The sequence below is a fragment of the Schistocerca nitens genome, chromosome 8, assembly GCF_023898315.1.
Source record: "Schistocerca nitens isolate TAMUIC-IGC-003100 chromosome 8, iqSchNite1.1, whole genome shotgun sequence".
Taxonomy (NCBI): Eukaryota; Metazoa; Arthropoda; class Insecta; order Orthoptera; family Acrididae; genus Schistocerca; species Schistocerca nitens.
The window spans coordinates 550328906-550349510 of record NC_064621.1 but is presented as its reverse complement, the minus strand read 5'-3'; the positions used below and the strand labels follow the sequence as shown (position 1 = coordinate 550349510).

General features: G+C 42.1%; 1 protein-coding gene across 1 annotated transcript in view; it reads left to right on the top strand.

The window, feature by feature from the left end:
* Positions 1–20605, top strand: part of LOC126199671 (uncharacterized) — a 181766-nt gene that overhangs the window by 8930 nt on the left and 152231 nt on the right. The window contains exon 3 of the mRNA XM_049936598.1: positions 12647–12816. Within this exon, the coding sequence (XP_049792555.1) occupies positions 12647–12816 (170 nt within the window). The remainder of the gene's footprint in view (positions 1–12646; positions 12817–20605) is intronic.

The following is a 20605-nucleotide window of genomic DNA, read 5'->3' as shown; positions in this document are numbered from 1 at the left end:
ACGATCGTAGAGATGCTGGATGTGGTCCTGTGGAACGGCTTGCCATGCCATTTCCACCTGGCGCCTCAGTTGGACCAGCGTTCGTGCTGGACGTGCAGACCGCGTGAGACGACGCTTCATCCAGTCCCAAACATGCTCAATGGGGGACAGATCCGGAGATCTTGCTGGCCAGGGTAGTTGACTTACACCTTCTAGAGCACGTTGGGTGGCACGGGATACATGCGGACGTGCATTGTCCTGTTGGAACAGCAAGTTCCCTTGCCGGTCTAGGAATGGTAGAACGATGGGTTCGATGACGGTTTGGATGTACCGTGCACTATTCAGTGTCCCCTCGACGATCACCAGTGGTGTACGGCCAGTGTAGGAGATCGCTCCCCACACCATGATGCCGGGTGTTGGCCCTGTGTGCCTCGGTCGTATGCAGTCCTGATTGTGGCGCTCACCTGCACGGCGCCAAACACGCATACGACCATCATTGGCACCAAGACAGAAGCGACTCTCATCGCTGAAGACGACACGTCTCCATTCGTCCCTCCATTCACGCCTGTCGCGACACCACTGGAGGCGGGCTGCACGATGTTGGGGCGTGAGCGGAAGACGGCCTAACGGTGTGCGGGACCGTAGCCCAGCTTCATGGATACGGTTGCGAATGGTCCTCGCCGATACCCCAGGAGCAACAGTGTCCCTAATTTGCTGGGAAGTGGCGGTGCGGTCCCCTACGGCACTGCGTAGGATCCTACGGTCTTGGCGTGCATCCGTGCGTCGCTGCGGTCCGGTCCCAGGTCGACGGGCACGTGCACCTTCCGCCGACCACTGGCGACAACATCGATGTACTGTGGAGACCTCACGCCCCACGTGTTGAGCAATTCGGCGGTACGTCCACCCGGCCTCCCGCATGCCCACTATACGCCCTCGCTCAAAGTCCGTCAACTGCACATACGGTTCACGTCCACGCTGTCGCGGCATGCTACCAGTGATAAAGACTGCGATGGAGCTCCGTATGCCACGGCAAACTGGCTGACACTGACGGCGGCGGTGCACAAATGCTGCGCAGCTAGCGCCATTCGACGGCCAACACCGCGGTTCCTGGTGTGTCCGCTGTGCCGTGCGTGTGATCATTGCTTGTACAGCCCTCTCGCAGTGTCCGGAGCAAGTATGGTGGGTCTGACACACCGGTGTCAATGTGTTCTTTTTTCCATTTCCAGGAGTGTAGTAAAAAATAAATGATAAGGAATTTTTATGTCGTAAACATGTACACTGTCTAATCATAACGTATAAGCTTTCATGGACGGAATCTTCATTAGTTAAAACTTTTGGACTGAGAGGCCGTGGTCGATCAGTAAAACTTCTTTCTGACGTTTCGTTGCCAACTGCGGGCAACATCTTCAGAGGTGAGCCAACGACTGGCTGCCAGGCCGTGGAGGTCCTGTTTATATAGAGCGTCACGTGGGGCCAACTCTATCTCTGACTAACGTCATTATTCTCGATTGAAGGTAATCGATTGCCACATCGTTGGTGCAAAGTCAACCGCCATATCTTGTCTAAGCTCCTCTTCTCTATTAAAATTACTGTGGTGTTTCTGAATCTCTGTAGCTTCTCTATGCACACGTGCATAATAATGCGATGTCGTGGCTAGCACGCTCGTCTCGCTAAATTTTATTTCATGGCCACCGTCTTTAAAAACATGTCCCCCTACATCTAATTTATCGGTATGTCCTAGTCAACAGGCGCTACGGGAGATCAATACGGACAGGACTATTATTGTACTTTCTCCTGATAAGGGTAATGCTACAGCCGTGATGAAGCGTGAGGACTGCCATAGGAATATCAGTGACCTCTTGGATTCTAACACTCACAAAAAAGCTTCTAAAGGATCCTACAACGAAAGTGTTAGGAGCTACGAACCGATTAATAAAAATGTCTCCCATTCATGCAGGGGACAAAAAAATGGAAGATTACCCTCCTAGATTATATGGGCTACCGAAGATACATAAGCCTAATAGCCCATTGAGACCGATTGTGAGTGCTATTGGATGGCCTACTCAAGAGTTGGCTAGACATCTCGCCTCGTTGCTACAACCGGCGGGGTCAGGAATTTTCACCTGCCTCGAGATGACTGGGTGTTTGTGTTGTCCTCATCATTTCAACATCATTCATGAAAGTGGCGAGATTATACTTAGCAAAGGTTGGGACTTTGTACGGGCGCTGATAACCGCGCAGTTGAGCGCCCCACAAACCAAACATCATCATCGTTGTTAGAACCGCATATTGGTAAAACTGATTATCACATTAAAAATTCTGTGTACTTTATTGGAAAACTGAAGTAGATTACTGTTAGTGCAAGTGACATGATTTGACGATCAGCGGTATGAAACATTAATCAGATCATTCGCTAAATTCGCATTTCTTGACATCAGCAGCAATGGATACAGATGTGCTTTCCAAATGTGGCATATGAAAGTTTGTGCCGGGCTCGAGTCCTCGTCTAGGACAAATTTTCGTATGCCTCAAATGCAGCGTACGTCAGCAAATGCGAAGTCGCCGAATAATTTGTAATTACTTTAACAACTGGTGTACTTTAAAGTTTAACTAAATACTCCGAATTTTATGGCCACTCGGAAATGTTCAGCATCAGGAACAGACGCTTAGCACGGAAGAACATGAATGAGGTTAATAACGTTTCCCTAACACGAGTGAAGTAAAATTCACACATATATTGATCCACTGCAGCTAAACGACTGATTCGTGCATCTGTATAGCTGAAAAATCTTTATTAGATGACCTTCCGTGGCGGCGGTGCTGAACAGTATTGTGTAATTGTGGTTCTTCTAATTCTCATACAATTCTGCTTTGCGACTTCAAACATTTTAGACTATCCCACAATTTGTCGCGTTGCAGTATTCAAATATAAATGCCATCCGAGAAGCATTTCTACACATAAAAGGCAATGTCCTGATCCACTGACTGACTGATTCATCATCGCTCAGGTCAAAGCGCTAAGGATAGAAACTTGAAGTTTGGTGAGGCTGTTGATCATATATTGTAGACATTGTTTAAAACGGGATTGTACGAAATTCCACTCCTAAGGGGATGAAATAAGGGAGGAAACGCTTTTTGAAAGTATGTCGCTATTACTGCGAAAACTGGTATCTGTTTTCTTAGTCAGAAAATAAAAAATACATGTTTCAGCTTTCTTGGAAATTTAACAGCTAAGAGGTAAAATAGTGGGTAGCGCAGTGGTAGCGTTACCGCCTACCACGCAAGGGGGTCCTGCTTCGATTCCCGGCAGGGGACTGGGTGTTGTGTGTCCATCATCATTTCATCATCATTGACACGCAAGTCGCCTAAGTGGCGTCAACTAAAAAGACTTGCAATACGGCGGCCGAACCCCGAAGGGGATATCCCGGCCAATAAATGTCATATGATCATTTCACTTTTAGTGGGTGAAAGTTTTCTTCAAAATAAACAATTATTAAAGAACTAATAAACAATTTTTAATGCTGCATCTATGACAACTGGTATTTGACTTCTCGGTTAGAAATTAAAAAAAATACGTGTTTCAGTGTTTCTGGAAATTCAACCTCTAAGGGAGTGTAATAGGGGATGAACATTTTTAAGAAAACATTTCGTTACATCAAACAAATGTTAAAGCTAAATTTATGAAAATTGATGTTTCACTTCTCGGTTAGATATAGAGATTTGTTAGGAGATGAAACTTGCTATAGAAATATCTCCACAAGAACGCAGAAACTTTGGACTCCAGCTACCAGAATCGATTTTTGGTCAGAAGTACACCCGGAAAAAACCATGCTCATATGGCCCTAATTAGCGTGACATGCTTAGAAGGCGTTGCAGTTTGTGAACAACATACAAATTAGCTTAAATAAAAAAAATCTCTGCAGTCAAGTCCATGCGAGCAAAGCAGCGCGAGCGCTAAGTAATGTTGAGACAAATAGCAGATAATTTAGCATCGATTTCCACTGCGGGTTGTGGATACTTGATTGCCAGACCACAGATAAACTGACTACTGTTGGCGCGTAAAACTCTACGCAGTTCCACCTTTACCTTTGATCCGTTTACACCTTCTCGTCAGAGTGGCACTTCCGTCCAACTTTTCTACGTATTACGATTATAAGATAGCTATGCACGAACCAGTGCAGTTACAGAATTGTTTCTTACATTCGACACACATCTTGTATAAAGTGTTAGTGTTGTAACATCAGTGATATAAAGTATTAGTGTTATAAATAGTGACGGGAAACTGCGTGTCGGAGGTGGGAGGCAGGTGCATATCGAGCATAATGCTGTGCCGTAAATAGCCCAGATACTTTTCTGCGACTGTTTCAATTTTTTTTTTTTAAATATAGAAAGCAGAAGCATAAACATGTATACGACGACGTGCTGAAAAGTAATGGATCCGAATTTTTTTTATATAAAAACTCTTAAAGCTTTTTAATTGAACCAAACGTGATTTAGGGGGGGTGGGACGTCAAACGGGCCGAATTGCAGCAGGAGAGGCACCACAGGACATTTTAATTTCCACTGTCTATACTTTTACAAATAAATTCATAAAACTTTGTCAGCATGACAAGGAAGGATTCAGAATTCGCACTTATTGCAGTGGAAGTTCGAAAACATAACGAAGTAATTTTTTTTACATCTGAAATTTCATCATTTTTTTCACTTACTAATGGCAGCATTTGTTGCTATAGGTACACCTTTCTTCATAAGTAAGAGAGATTCTTCGATGAATTTTGCACAGCATACAAACCATAGTTAAAGGTGTATGAAACTCTAGAACTTTCCAAATCTATTAAAAACTGTGGTAAAAATTGAGGTAATTAACTATAAAATTTGTGTTTTTATCTAAACATGAAGTTTAAAATATAACAGTTCATTCGTTTTTTCATAAATTAAATAAATTCTAGAGTTTCATACACCCGTGAGTATGGTACGTATACTGTGCAAAATTCATCCAAGAATCTCTCTAACTTATGAAGAGAAGTGTCCCTATAGCAACAAATGCAGCCATTAGTAAGTGAAAAATGATGAATTTTCACACGTAAAAAAAATTATTTTGTTATGTTTTTGAATTTCCACTGCAATGGGTGTGAATTCTGAATCCTTCCTGGTGATGCTGACAAAGATTTATGAATTAATTTGTAAAAGTATAGACACTGGAAATTAAAATGTCCTGTGGTGCCTCTCCTCCTCCAAGTCGGCCCGTTTGACGTCCTACCCCCTTAACATTCCACATTTTTGTTCTCCATGTCCACATATTTGCAGTGCTCTGCGAAAAGGCTACGAATTGTAGCGTTTAACATGGGAGTGTGTATCTTAAGTATGTCGGTGCATGAGGAACAACATGTTGTAATCCAGTGCCGAATTCCAAGAATTCGTCCAGAGTACCCTCTACTTCAGCATGACAATGCCCGACCACACACGAGCGCAGCGACATCTGCAACAATTCGACGCCTTGGGTTCACTGTCATCGATCGTCCTCAATACAGTCCCGACGTGGAACCATCCGATTTTCATCTCTTTTCAAAACTTAAAGAACACTTTCGAGGACTTCACTTTGATGGTGATGAAGAGTTGCAAGTAGAGGTGAGTTTGTGGCTCCGTCAACAAAGTGAAACATTCTACAGTGTTGGTATCAACAAACTCATCTCTCCGTGGGAGAAATTTGTTCGTCGCCTGGTTGATTATGTTGAGAAATACGTATGTAGACATGAACAACAAAGATGTAGAATGTTAATGACGTTCGTTTTACTTAGATATCCGTAAGCGTTTCCACATAAAAATTCGGAGACATCACGTTTCAGTACGCCCTTGTAGATATATGCACTCATATCTCATATTTTTATACCATTATCTCTCTAATTGTTACTCTCTGCCCATAACACCCTTATTTTGAAGAAAGCGTAAAATGTCTCTAAATTGAAAAAAATCGTCTATCTCGTATTCATTATTTTTAAATTTTCAGTTTTTCTTATTAACTAGTACATATAGATGTATTTTCCGTATTAATATTACTTCTAACACATAACTATTTTTACTATTATTAATCATTATTACAATTTATTATTATTATTATTATTATTGATGAATTCTCGCCAGAAATGGAAGACGTTAAGCAAATAACTCGATCAATTTTTCTTTGACTTCTGATTGTTCTTTCAGTATGCTTTCATTATTTCCAAAAAGGCTTGTTTACGCTCATCCGACCACTTTGGTCTGCACTGTGTTTCTTTTGGTTGCTCTGATATAACTTTCCATTTGTCTACTTTGTGTATGAAGGTGTCTCTTTCTACGATGTCGGCAGGTCTTATGTTTGCATTATTTAGGCCCTTTGGAATTTCATCTAGCCAAGATGTGGAATTCTTAAGTGAGGTACATAATGTTTTATTCTCTTCGTCGTTTGAGATGGCCAAAGAATGTCATTCGCCTTTTCTTAATATTAGTTTCGATGTTTGAGAACTTTTCTGTTGCTTTAATTGGTTGTAGCCCATAACCGCCTTGGGTAGGTGTTCCTCCTAGAATGTTCCTAATGATCTTTCTCTCTACTTTTTTGATGCCTACAAGTTGTTGCTTTCTGTTAAGGGTTAGTGTTTCACTTCTGTAGAGAATTTTTGGCCTTATGACAGCATGGTAGTGTCGAATTTTTGCCGCTCTTGACACTGATTTTTTGTTGAAGAGGTTTTGCGTTAACCCTAATCCTTTTTTAATTTCTTGGAGCCCATTTTGCTTTGAGATTTTTTCAATACCTGCCGGTTCGACGAATTCTCTAAGGTATTTAAAGTATGGGACCCTGTTAATTTACCATATTTTGTTTTCAAGCTTGCAAATTCTGTTTTTGAACAAAAGAATTCGGTTTTCTCAAATGAAATTTGTAAACACACTTTTTCCACACGTTCCTTGATTACTTCCGGCTGTTTGACTGCAGTCTGCTCAACCTCTGTTAGTACCCCTAGGTCGTCCGCAAATGTAAGATATGGTATGTAGAGGTTGTTTTTGGCAACGCCCAGGCCTATTGGCTCCCAAACTCCACATTTCTTGAGTTCTTTCTTTCATTATTCCATAACTTTGTCTAGAACTGCGTTGAATAGAATAGGAGAGAGTCCATCACCTTCTCTCACACCTGTTTGAATGTCGAAGGGTTCTGAGATCTCTCCAAGAATTTCACTTTAGATTTCGTGCCAATTAATGTTTGTTTTATGATTTCCCGTGTTTTGAGGTGTAATCCCCTCTCTTCTAAAATTTGGAATAGTGAGGGCCTGTTCATTAAATCGTATGCTTTTCTGACGTCTACAAATGTGCATACTACAAATTTTTGTCTAAGAGCTCGCATTTTGCGTATGGTTTTGAGGTTGGAAATTTGCTCAGGACACGACCTGTTCGTCCTGAATCCTGCTTGATATTCTGCTACTCTGGGTTCTAATGGCTGTTCTATTCAAAAGACAAGCAGATAGAATTTTTTAGGTGACTGGAAATAGAGAGAGCCCCCTATAGTTGTTTACATCTGATTTATTACCTTTTTTATGTAGTGGATGAATCAGAGCAATCTTCCAGTCATCCGGAATTTTTCGTTTTGCCAGAGGTTTTTAATTATTTGAATAATTTCTTTGTGTGAATTTGGGCCTAAATTCTTCAAGAGTTCTGCTACAATTCCGCCACCTCTGATGCTTTATTGCTTTTAAGTTTCTTCATGTGCGCATAAATTTCTTCTTGTGTTGGCGGTGACGAGTCCAGAGGTGACATTTCTGGCTGCTCTTTCGGGAATCTCTCTTTCGATTCTGGACAATTTAAAAGCTGTGAAAAGTTGAGGCTAGTACTTAGCAATTTTCTTTATTTGTCAGGGCCAATTTACCGTCTTGTTTTCGGAAGCACAGGTTTTGTGGAGTACCCTTTGATCTGGTTTGCGAAACTCTTAAGAAATCGTGTGTATTGTAGTTTTCGAAGTTTTCTTCGATTGACTGCAGTTGCTCACTGACATATTTTCGTTTAATTTGTCTTAAAATCTTGGAAGTCTGTTTGCGCATTTCGAAAAATTTCTACTGTGTTTCTTCTGATTTGTGGCAATTGTAATTTTTAAATGCCTTCCTTCTTTCTTCTAGTGCGTTCTCGCATTCTTGATTCTACCAAGGGTGTTTTGCTTTTTGTAAAGAGGGATCGGATCTTTTGCTGTTTTGATGATTTTAGTTTGAAGTTTCTCCCAATCTTATGCGTGTTGTTCTTCCCATTTTTCATTGATTTTGGAGTCTTTGATGTAGTGTGGATCAAATTTTGGGATTAGCGGTATTTTTCTTGAAACTTCCTGGCAGATTAAAACTGTGTGCCCGACCGAGACTCGAACTCGGGACCTTTGCCTTTCGCAGGCAAGTGCTCTACCAACTGAGCTACCGAAGCACGACTCACGCCCGGTACTCACAGCTTTACTTCTGCCAGTACCTCGTCTCCTACCTTCCAAACTTTACAGAAGCTCTCCTGCGAACCTTGCAGAACTAGCACTCCTGAAAGAAAGGATATTGCGGAGACATGGCTTAGCCACAGCCTGGGGGATGTTTCCAGAATGAGATTTTCACTCTGCAGCGGAGTGTGCGCTGATATGAAACTTCCTGGCAGATTAAAACTGTGTGCCCGACCGAGACTCGAACTCGGGACCTTTGCCTTTCGCGGGCAAGTGCTCTACCAACTGAGCTACCGAAGCACGACTCACGCCCGGTACTCACAGCTTTACTTCTGCCAGTACCTCGTCTCCTACCTTCCAAACTTTACAGAAGCTCTCCTGCGAACCTTGCAGAACTAGCACTCCTGAAAGAAAGGATATTGCGGAGACATGGCTTAGCCACAGCCTGGGGGATGTTTCCAGAATGAGATTTTCACTCTGCAGCGGAGTGTGCGCTGATATGAAACTTCCTGGCAGATTAAAACTGTGTGCCCGACCGAGACTCGAACTCGGGACCTTTGCCTTTCGCGGGCAAGTGCTCTACCAACTGAGCTACCTAAGCACGACTCACGCCCGGTACTCACAGCTTTACTTCTGCCAGTACCTCGTCTCCTACCTTCCAAACTTTACAGAAGCTCTCCTGCGAACCTTGCAGAACTAGCACTCCTGAAAGAAAGGATATTGCGGAGACATGGCTTAGCCACAGCCTGGGGGATGTTTCCAGAATGAGATTTTCACTCTGCAGCGGAGTGTGCGCTGATATGGCAGAAGTAAAGCTGTGAGTACCGGGCGTGAGTCGTGCTTCGGTAGCTCAGTTGGTAGAGCACTTGCCCGCGAAAGGCAAAGGTCCCGAGTTCGAGTCTCGGTCGGGCACACAGTTTTAATCTGCCAGGAAGTTTCATATCAGCGCACACTCCGCTGCAGAGTGAAAATCTCATTCTGGAAACATCCCCCAGGCTGTGGCTAAGCCATGTCTCCGCAATATCCTTTCTTTCAGGAGTGCTAGTTCTGCAAGGTTCGCAGGAGAGCTTCTGTAAAGTTTGGAAGGTAGGAGACGAGGTACTGGCAGAAGTAAAGCTGTGAGTACCGGGCGTGAGTCGTGCTTCGGTAGCTCAGTTGGTAGAGCACTTGCCCGCGAAAGGCAAAGGTCCCGAGTTCGAGTCTCGGTCGGGCACACAGTTTTAATCTGCCAGGAAGTTTCATATCAGCGCACACTCCGCTGCAGAGTGAAAATCTCATTCGGGTATTTTTCTTTTTAATTTCCTCTTGGATGTGAATTTAATTTTTGTTCCATTTAAATAATGATCCCAATCGATATTTGCACCTCTGCATACCTGCACACGGTGAATTTCGGTTTGGTAGTCATACGATATTGCAACATTATTAGTCTGAAATTCTCCCAAATGATGGGTGATCGCCACGTTTTTTGTTTTTTGGGAAGTTTCCGAAGTAAGGTTGACATGATGTTTAGGTTATTTTCTTGCCATAATTCAATGAGTCGTGTACCATTTCTATTGCTAAATATGTATGCTGAATAGTTTCCTATTTTCTTCTTGTATCTGTGTTCTCTGCCAATTTGTGTATTGAAGTCACCGAGTTGAATTTTCAAATCATCTTTTGGAATTTTGCCCATCTTCCCAGAATCTTTCTGTTTCTTCAGGCTCTTTTTTATTATCATTTGTTAGTGCATGTACATTAATAAAGGTGTAGTTTTTGTTTGTGTGGTTGATTCTTAGGATCAATAGTCGATCGTTGCCGATTTCACATCTTTTATTGAGTACAGCACTTTTTTTGCCTACAATAAAGACCATTCCAAATAGTGCTGCTCCTTTGCCAATTTTCTTGTTTGTTTCACTTTTGAAGATTCTGTAATTATTGTAGTCTATCGTTTCTGAACCTGTATTGCGTGTTTCTTGCAAGGCGAGAATTTGAATCTTCTGCTTCGTGAGTTCTGTTTGTTTAATTTTCCTGCTTCAATAAGTGTCTGAATATTGAAAGTGTCCATATACTTGTTTGTTTTTCGTGGACATTTACCAGAGCAATCCGACTTTCTCTCTCGTATACGTCAAACCTCCCCCGAATCCGAATGCTTGGTTGCCACTTCGGTGTGGGTGGATTGTCCACCTGGAGTAATTTTTCCATTACTTGTACGAGTCATGTTTGCTTTTCATCAATTGTCTATCTTTGCTAATTGTGTAGAACTAGGGATTGTTAGTTCCTGGAGCATGTTTACTGCCGCACCTCCTGGTGAGCAGACGCTGACCATACTATCATTATCATTATTTCTTTCCTTTCTCAGACGTTATGTCTGGTTAAAAAGGGAAAGTGACGCTGACCTTGATCAAGCGTGACTTCCTTTTAACTGTACGTTGTATGTTACATTGCATTTAGGAACTTTCGGGTAATTGAACATGTATCAATAATTACAGATTTCTGTAGTTGTATATATACGTTTCGATGTAGCTGTATTGCGTTGATGTACTGGTGGATATTGTGTGGTATGACTCCTGTAGTTGATAGTGTAATTGGTATAATATCAACTTTATCCTGATGCCACATGTCCTTGACTTCCTCAGCCAGTTGGATGTAATTTTCAATTTTTTCTCCTGTTTTCTTCTGTATATTTGTTGTATTGGGTATGGATATTTGGATTAGTCGTGTTAATTTCTTCTTTTTATTGGTTGTATGATGTCAGGTTTGTTATGTGGTGTTGTTTTATCTGTTATAATGGTTCTGTTCCAATATAATTTTTAATTCATCATTCTTCAGTACATTTTGTGGTCTATACTTGTATGTGGGAACGTGTTGTTTTATTAGTTTATGTTGTATGGCATGTTTCTGATGTATTATTTTTGCTACATTGTCATGCCTTCTGGTGGGTTCTGTATTTGCTAGTATTGTACATCCGCTTGTGATGTGATGTACTGTTTCTATTTGTTGTTTGCAAAGTCTGCATTTATCTGTTGTGGTATTGAGATCTTTAATAATATGCTTGCTGTAATATCTGGTGTTTATTGTTTGATCCTGTATTGCAATTATGAATCCTTCCGTCTCACTGTATATATTGCCTTTTCTTAGCCATGTGTTGGATGCGTCTTGATCGATGTGTGGCTGTGTTAGATGATACCGGTGCTTGCCATGTAGTGTTTTCTTTTTCCAATTTACTTTCTTCGTATCTGTTGATGTTATGTGATCTAAAGGGTTGTAGAAGTGGTTATGAAATTGCAATGGTGTAGCCGATGTATTTATATGAGTGATTGCTTTGTGTATTTTGCTAGTTTCTGGGCGTTCTGTAAAGAATTTTCTTAAATTGTCTACCTGTCCATAATGTAGGTTTTTTATGTCGATAAATCCCCTTCCTCCTTCCTTTCTGCTTAATGTGAATCTTTCTGTTGCTGAACGCATGTATTGTATTCTATATTTGTGGCATTGTGATCGTGTAAGTGTATTGAGTGCTTCTAGGTCTATGTTACTCCATTTCACTACTCCAACTGAGTAGGTCAATATTGGTATAGCGTAAGTATTTATAGCTTTTGTCTTTTTTCTTGCTGCCAATTCTGTTTTCAGTATTTTTGTTAGTATTTGTCTATATTTTCCTTTTAGTTCATCTTTAATATTTGTATTATCTATTCCTATTTTTTTGTCTGTATCCTAGATATTTATAGGCATCTGCTTTTTCCATCGCTTCTATGCAGTCGCTGTGGTTATCCAATATGTAATCTTCTTGTTTAGTGTGTTTTCCCTTGACTATGCTATTTTTCTTACATTTGTCTGTTCCAAAAGCCGTATTTATAACATTGCTGAATACTTCTGTTATCTTTAGTAATTGGTTGAGTTGTTGATTTGTTGCTGCCAGTAGTTTTAGATCAACCATATATAGCAAATTATTATTATTATTATCGTTATTGTTGTTTTGTTGTTGTTACTGCAGTGAAACGCAGCTTTGTAATCAATTAAAACAAGTAACAATTTCAAAAAACGACCTATCGTATAAATATTTACAGGAGGTCTAAAGAAAGTAACAGATAAATAAATGAAAAAATATTGAATAGTAAGTAGTAACTTACCTAATACACCGGGTTGGAATTGCTCCAGGGCCTCCAGAGTCGTGTTGGAACACAGACACATGCCTCTGCATATTTGTGTACGTAGATTAGCGGTGCGGCATTTGATGACCAAGTGTTGCGTGATCCGCAGTTCGAGTCCCAGGACGTGCTGGTGCCGTGGCACCGGCCGCAGCAGCTGAGCACGCCCTCGCTGGAGCTGACGTCGACGACGACGACGACGACGTCCGAGGAGGAGGAGGGTCCGCCGCCCTACCACGCCTACACGCAGACCTCGGACAGTGACTCCTGCCGGTCGCACAGGTGAGCACAGAGTCTTCACAAGGCGTTTACTGCTCAGAGCTAAGACCACTCAACTCTCGCCGCAAAAAAGGAATCTGATAGAATATAGACAAAACCTATTAGCAGTTCGAACTTCAAAAAGAGAGGAAGTACAGCCTACAGCAGTTTTCACAGTTAGATTCTGGCGAAAGATCAATCAGAAAATTCTCGGAAGTTATGGTCACACATGAAGTTAATGAATGGGTCCAAACCTTCCATTAAGTCTTTCATGGGATCGTCCGGCGCCCAAAATGAAATCTGCAGATAGACTCACATATTTCACGTTCGGGATTCAAAAACGTGTTCACGCTAGAGGCTGCTAGAGTACCAGTGCTTTAGCCCACCCGGTTGGCCGTGCGGTCTAACGCACGGCTTTTCGGGCGGGAAGGAGCGCCTGGTCCCCGGCACGAATCCGCCCGGCGGAGTTGTGTCGAGGTCCGGTGAACCGGCCAGTCTGTGGATGGTTTTTAGGCGGTTTTCCATCTGCCTCGGCGAATGCAGGCTGGTTCCCCTTATTACGCCACAGCTACACTATGTCGGCGGTTGCTGCGCAAACAAGTTCTCCACATACGCGTACACCACCATTACTCTACCACGTAAACATAGGGGTTACAATCGTCTGGTGTGAGACGTTCCCTGGGGGGTCCACCGGGGGCCGAACCGCATAATAACCCTGGGTTCGGTGTGGGGCGGCGGAGGGGTGAAGTGGACTGCGGTAGTCGTCGTGGGGCTGTGGACCACTGCGGCTGTGGCGGGGACGGAGCCTCTTCGTCGTTTCTAGGTCCCCGGTTAACATACAATACAATACAATACAATACCAGTGCTTTACTGTCGCACAGGATCACAGATGGGAGATATCGATATTAGAACCCCGAGAATTTAAAAGTATTAAGTTTACTTAAAGAAAACAAGACACTAGGCAGTGACAGTCTTCCAGGTAGATATTACAAAGAGGAACTTTAAGGGGCAGTCAAATGAAAAAAAGACAGATGGAAAAAATGTAAGCAAAGTGAGGACTCACTTTTTGTCAAGATTGTTCCTAGTAGGCTGCATAAGTTTCACTGCGTAGCCCTTATACCTCCTCCATTCAGTTCTGATCTCCCCCATGTGATTTCCATACTCTTGAAGCCCTGAAGAAAGACAGTCAATTTGCTTCGGATGAAGAGTTGGATGCCTTAGTACTATCAAGGTTCGGCAGGTATCCGCAAACATTTTTGCATGGAGGCACTGACCATCTTCTCTCATGGCAGGATAAATGTATTAACAGTTACGGCGATTACGTTTGAAATAATAAACAGTTAACTTACTTTTTTCATGTGTCTCCTTTTCATTTGAGTGATCCTTACAGATTCCTTAGTTAATACTGGTTCTCGAGACTTTGTAAGTTTCTAGACGATAGCCGGCAACTAATTTCATGCTTTTGGCCATGCAGATGTTTCAGCATCTCAGTGACACTTTAGTATGAAACCTATTGCCATTCAAACTTTGCCTCCTATTCTTACCTTCAATGTTCGTTGTTAGTCCCATACTTGAATAATAAATGGTGCGGCGCTAAAATCCGCACAAATGAAACTTCTTTTGAAAGCAAAGTTATTAAAACAAAATACAAACGGAAATGCAAATTCTTTTACATGTAAGTAGTCGTATCTTTCAAGAGTAATCTCCTTTAGCCGCAATGACAGCCTCCAATTTTGTACTGAAGCGACCGCACCCACTCTAAAACAACGCTGTCCATATTTGCGCATGGTGCTTCGATAGCGGAGCGTAGAGATGCGACGTTGGGGTGCCTCGTCTTACTGGCAACTCTTTCGACTACGCTCCAAACATAGTAGTCGAGAAGAGTCCGGGCTATTCTGGGACCAGAATATCTTTGACCAGAACATGTCAATGTTATCCGAGAGCCAGTTTTGGCCTAAATGTCTGGTATAAGGTCCTCCTCTGCCATCCGACGCATTGTTCGCTTGCTGATATTCAATACTGGCGCCAATTTCCTCAGCGATTGCCCCGAATCCTCCGTAATCAGCGCCTGAGCCTTTACGACGACTGCCGCAGTTCGTAACACGCGTTTCCTCGAATGAGGTTTCCTCCCTGGGTTGGCTTCTCCGAAGCATTATTCTTGGCTACTATATTGTAAACAGTATGTCGGTGGGCGAACGCCCAGAGCGAGGAATTTCGATAATCGCGGTTCTTCGATGGTGCTCCGCACTTGTCCGGAGCACAAGCATTTTGAGGTTGTGACTGCTTTCTAGTTGCTGTCAAGAGCGGCAATCGCGACCTCCGGCGGAATTACGATATGGCGGGATATTCAAATTGAAATTTTTCCGGATCTAAGCGCCGCACCCAGTATTCCTCGACAAGTCGCCTGAGCGTTTTCTGTATAGTCTTACTCATAGATTCACGGCATTTTAACAATACCCTACCAATGAACCGAAGTCTGCCACCTCCTTTACATATGACAGAGCCTATGTGATCGTAACACTTGATATCCCTCAAATTGTTACACTCGGGTATTTGTACGAACTGACTGATCCCAATCGTGATTCATTCATATCGTTGCAAACCCGTGTATGTAAGTAAACATAACTGAATTAGAATTAGTGATGAAACAGGTGCATTCTTGAGACTCAGTGCTGAAATTAACGCACGCAACGGATTTACTAACGCTATAATTTATTTTGGCCGTAGCAGTGAATCTTAAGGTGAGGAATGGACATAATATTTGTCATTGAAAAGAATTAAATGTAGTAATAAACACAAGATTCAAATGTATTCTACGGTTTATTATAAAAAAGTATTGGAATTATAAAGCAATCAAAACAATTATGCAATTATCAAAGTCACTACGACTTACTTTCCAGCGACAACTGCATAACTAATACAGTCAGTTGGCAAAGTTAGTCGATGGCGTAGAGTTGCTTCATAATCCAGCATCTACCCTTGTGGAATGTGTTGCAGCCTGACTATATGACAATTCCAGTCACTGCTTTTCTGACTCAAGAATGAAAGAATTCAAAAGATTTGACAAAGCACTTACACACATGGGACAGTGAAACATATCACTAATGTGACTACAAACTCTTCTTTGTCCTAATATGCCGGAGCTGAAGGCGACACTCACCCCATAACACGAGCCTCCCTGCGTTCGACGCTGCAATCGGTCTACTGAGAACTCGAATACTGGACCCAGTCAGCTTCTCCAGTTGCGTCTGCATAGCTCCTATCTGTTCAGCTCCATGCCCTACGACGTAAAAATTTGCATGCTCCCTTCCTCCCATCAATAAAACTCGGCCACCAATACTCTCCAAAGTTACTACAGATGGAGTAACTGCTTCCTTAACAAAATACCCCATCAAGAAAAGACAATTTGTCAACCAGCCAGTGAACTGAATTTCATCCCCTATTCTCTAAAAAATATCCCTCTAAGTGTTACTTTCTCCTGATTGGTATCACACCAGTCGCCGCTCTCTCAAACACAAACTAAGCTAGCCACAGATTACAGATCCTGCGAAATGCTAAAAAATTGCCCACAAGGCTAGTAGCCATCTCTGTTGCAACTACTGAAGCTTTAGTATGTCAGAGCTGCTGTACCACGTGTTTTTGAAAGCCGGAAGATCTTTCTCTGCTGATTTGTTTCTCTTAATATGATACCTGCGCCTGCGTCACACTGTCAGAGTTCCCTCCTCCAGAACGAATGCTTTAAGCTCACCAATGCAACAAACAGCACAGTAGCGTTTGCGGCGCTACACTTCTCACTGAACCAACTTTCTCCCCGACAAGGCGAGGTGGATCTACCTGTCGCTCTCTTCTCTTATATCTCTACAAAAACTCACGTACCCTCGGCATTTCGGGGATTTCGCCAAGCTCCACTAAAAGTCACCTGCCCCATATTCACAACACTCCCCGCTTCCAAAGCTCACCCATAAAATCACATTGATGCAGTCAGCAACATGTTAGATTACAGAATGTTAAAAAGAGAAAATGAAATCAGCGCTTACAATCAGTGTAATCTCATTAACCCCCACTAACGTAACTCAGCCTCCCCCCAAGTGCATTATTAATGATAAATAAACGAAAAGAGAAAATCCGAAGGGCCTGCCGCTTTTGAAGACATCGGGTTTTTATGTGCTGTGAAGCGTACAATTTTACATTTCTGAACATTCAAAGGAAACTGCCCGTCATTTCATCACTTCGCAATCCTATAAAGATACTTAATGTTTGCAGTCCTTTTTTTCAGATAGTATTTCATTGCAGATAACAGCTAATAAGCAAAATTATCAGAAGTTACAGTAAATACTGTCACTCACTAACATACAAAATAGACAGCAATGATCCCGACACACTTCCGTGGAGCACAACTGAAATTACTGCGATGTCTACATCTACGTATTCTATGCTGTGACAACTACTACAAACAGCGTGGCAGAACATACGTGCCATTCTACCTGTTACTTGGGTTTTTTTCCCATTCTATTGACGTATGGATCACTAGCAGAGAAATTGTTTAAGCGCCTCTGTGCGTGCTGTAATTAATCTAATCTTTTCCTCACGATCCCTATGGGAGCGGTGCACAGGGGATTGTACTATATTCCTAGAGTCATCGCATAAAGATGGGTCTAGAAGGAAGTAGGTTTTCACAGAATTGTTAGCGTCTATCTTCAAGAGCCTGCCAGTTCAATCCCTTCAGCATCATCACGACATTTATCAACGGGTCATCCGTCTATGAACCACCATCCAAGATATCATATCACATTCGGCCTACCAAGATGTGCTCAGTCCAGTCATAAACTTTGTTTGATATCCCATATGATAACACTTTCGTTATTATCGTCGTTAGTCTTGGAAACTGGCAGGATAACCTGCAGAATGCCGGTGGTGATGGAAAATCTGTAAACTCACCTCCAGTTATGCTGCTTGTTATCTCCATACGTACTCCGCTAGGCACTAGACAGTAGTAGTGGAGTGTACATCGTACCAGTTTTATTCTCCATTCGGGTATTGAGTGAGGGGAAAAAGACTGTGTGCCCCTGTGAGAGCCCTAATCTGTTTTCTCTAATTCTCATGATCCTTACTCTAGACATACATTGGTAGCGACATAATTATCTCACAGTATCCGGCCCATTAGCCGAACGGATATTCGTCGGCTCGTGGTCTTGCGGTAGCGCCGGCACGGTAGCTCAGCGTGTTCGGTCAGAGGGTTAGCTGCCCTCTGTAATAAAAAAACTGAGTTAATGGATCAACAACGAACTTTAACGGATGTATTACAACGTCCGCCCCGAGCAGATGCAGCGGAAAAAAAAACGGTGAGCGCGTTGGACTGCCACGCACGGGGGCCCGGGTTCGCTTCCCGGCTGGGGTGGGAGATTTTTCTCCCCTCAGGAACTGGGTGTTGTGCTGTCATCATCATTTCATGCCCATTCTCGACGCACAAGTCGCCCAATGTGGCGTCGCACTGAATAAGGCTTGCCTGGGAACTCCCGGCCACTGACGCCATACCATCATTTCCATTTTTTTTAATCTCAGTGTTCGCAAATAAAGGTCTCTAAATTTACCATACCGTGTTTTGCAAAAACTACACCGTCCTCCTTCCAAGGACACGTAAAGGTAATTTCTGACAGTGGAATCGAAATCGCTAAGGCATCAAAAGTCATTTCCTTTTGGCAGGAATCGTCATTCTGGAACACATCTGATATTTCTCAACATCTAAGGACACTGTCGATTTTAGAAGTAAATGAAGCAGAAGCAATCGTTATCACCGTTATCAGAGTCTCCGAATGAGCAGCACATCTGATTTTCTTCGATACAAGCGATGCCATTGTCCAGCACGGAATGTGCGTGTAGCTTCTGGGAAAGCCTTTTCTCATTCATCGTGTCATTTGCAGTACTGAGATATATAAAAACTGCAGCAGTGACTAGTTTTTTCTCATGCCCGTTTTCGATGTATCGTATAATGTTAAGCGCACATCTTCCCAGGTTCAAAGCCAGTTTATTCTGAAATCATCTTTTCGTCCTCACGTGATGAAATCCTAATCAGTGTCATCCCTCAAAGACTTTACACAAGTGACACAAAAGCGAGATCGTGGGAAAGTTCTTTGAATCTGAAGGTTCTTTCTCTAACTTGAGAGTAGCTACGGCGTGTGCCGTGCTGAGTATGCATACGTAGATGTAGATCTTCATAAATGTTAAATATTTTAACAACGTCATTGTTAACCAGGAAAACACTGCTTCAAGTACGCTTTTTTTACTATGAGCTGATGATGTCCTTTGGATCTAACATAGTGGACAATAAAGGCTGTAACGTTGTAGCAGCGGCGCTGCAGGAAGAACTACTTCAGGTTTTTCCGAGTGAGAGAACTTATTCGCAAGACTCCTCCAAATATTATTTTGTCCAAATGCACTGTACTTGTGTAGAAACCTGGCCGTGAGCAACAAGTCATGATCTTAAGAGTTAAAGTAAATCTAGCCGCAACGAAAAAAAAAAAAATGGTTCAAATGGCTCTGAGGACTATGGGACTCAACTGCTGTGGTTATCAGTCCCCTAGAACTTAGAACTACTTAAACCTAACTAACCTAAGGACATCACACACATCCATGCCCGAGGCAGGATTCGAACCTGCGACCGTAGCAGTCCCACGGTTCCGGACTGCGCGCCTAGAACCGCGAGACCACCGCGGCCGGCCAACGAAAAAAACGTGGAGGTCTCAGAATTAAAGCGGACCAAAGCTATTTTGAGAGGAAGGACTGAATAAGTAAATCACTTAAATTAATTAACCATGAGACCTAATTCGTTATCACGATTGATGTATGTTTTCTGTTTAAGTATACTATTGTGCTGCGTTATATTCACTAACTCATGAAAGTTATTGCTTGGAAGAATAAAACTTGGCAATACTTCAGTCACTTTCCCTCCAAAATTTTAGATAGTATTTGAAAAAAGATTTATTCCTAATATTGGTTTCACATTACAAATTACACAGTTTTGTTCGTTGTTATTTTGAAATACAAACGTTTCATATCTTCAGTTTGCTTAGAAGTGGGACTTATAAAGCTTGGAATATTATTGCACTTGTTACGGCTGCACGGCATTACCAATTCTTAACATTCTAGTCATATAGAATGTCACCATCTGCAAATTTGCAGGTATGGAACCTATTTTCAACTGTACTGCGATGTTTAAGAAATACGTTCGACGTATTGGTGGCAGGTGTGCCAGAGTGATTTCATATCATTTTTCTCCTGAGCACTCTCTCTGATATTCTGGACTGATACATAAATCTCTATGTACGTTCTCTACAATCTTCAGCGGTTTTGCTTGTTCTTTCTTGTCCTGATTAATATCTCGACAGGAAGTATGTACTGTAGTTCGTTGAAGATCTCATTGTACTTAATTATTAAAGGCAATACTTTCCGGAAATTATATTTTAGAGTCTAAGCGTGAACTTTTATAAATGATCTGTTCTCTTATATTTTGCAATAGTGCGAGCTAAATTCTTTGTTGTGAAAATAAACCATTTCATCTTTAGTTTCGAGCCGTCACCGCTTTTTTCTTGAGGATTACGATTCAACAATCCTTTTTTTAAAATCTCAACCACCTTTATTCATCCACATACACGTTACTCACCACAAATGTGTTCACTTTCCTGCTGCTAGTTCATTTCTGAACAGCAAAACGGTTCATAATTTGGGCTTATTCCTCTATGATTATTTTATTACTTTGATACATTCTTAGGACATTCAGATCTATCGTTTATTTTACTAACATTTTTTATTACAA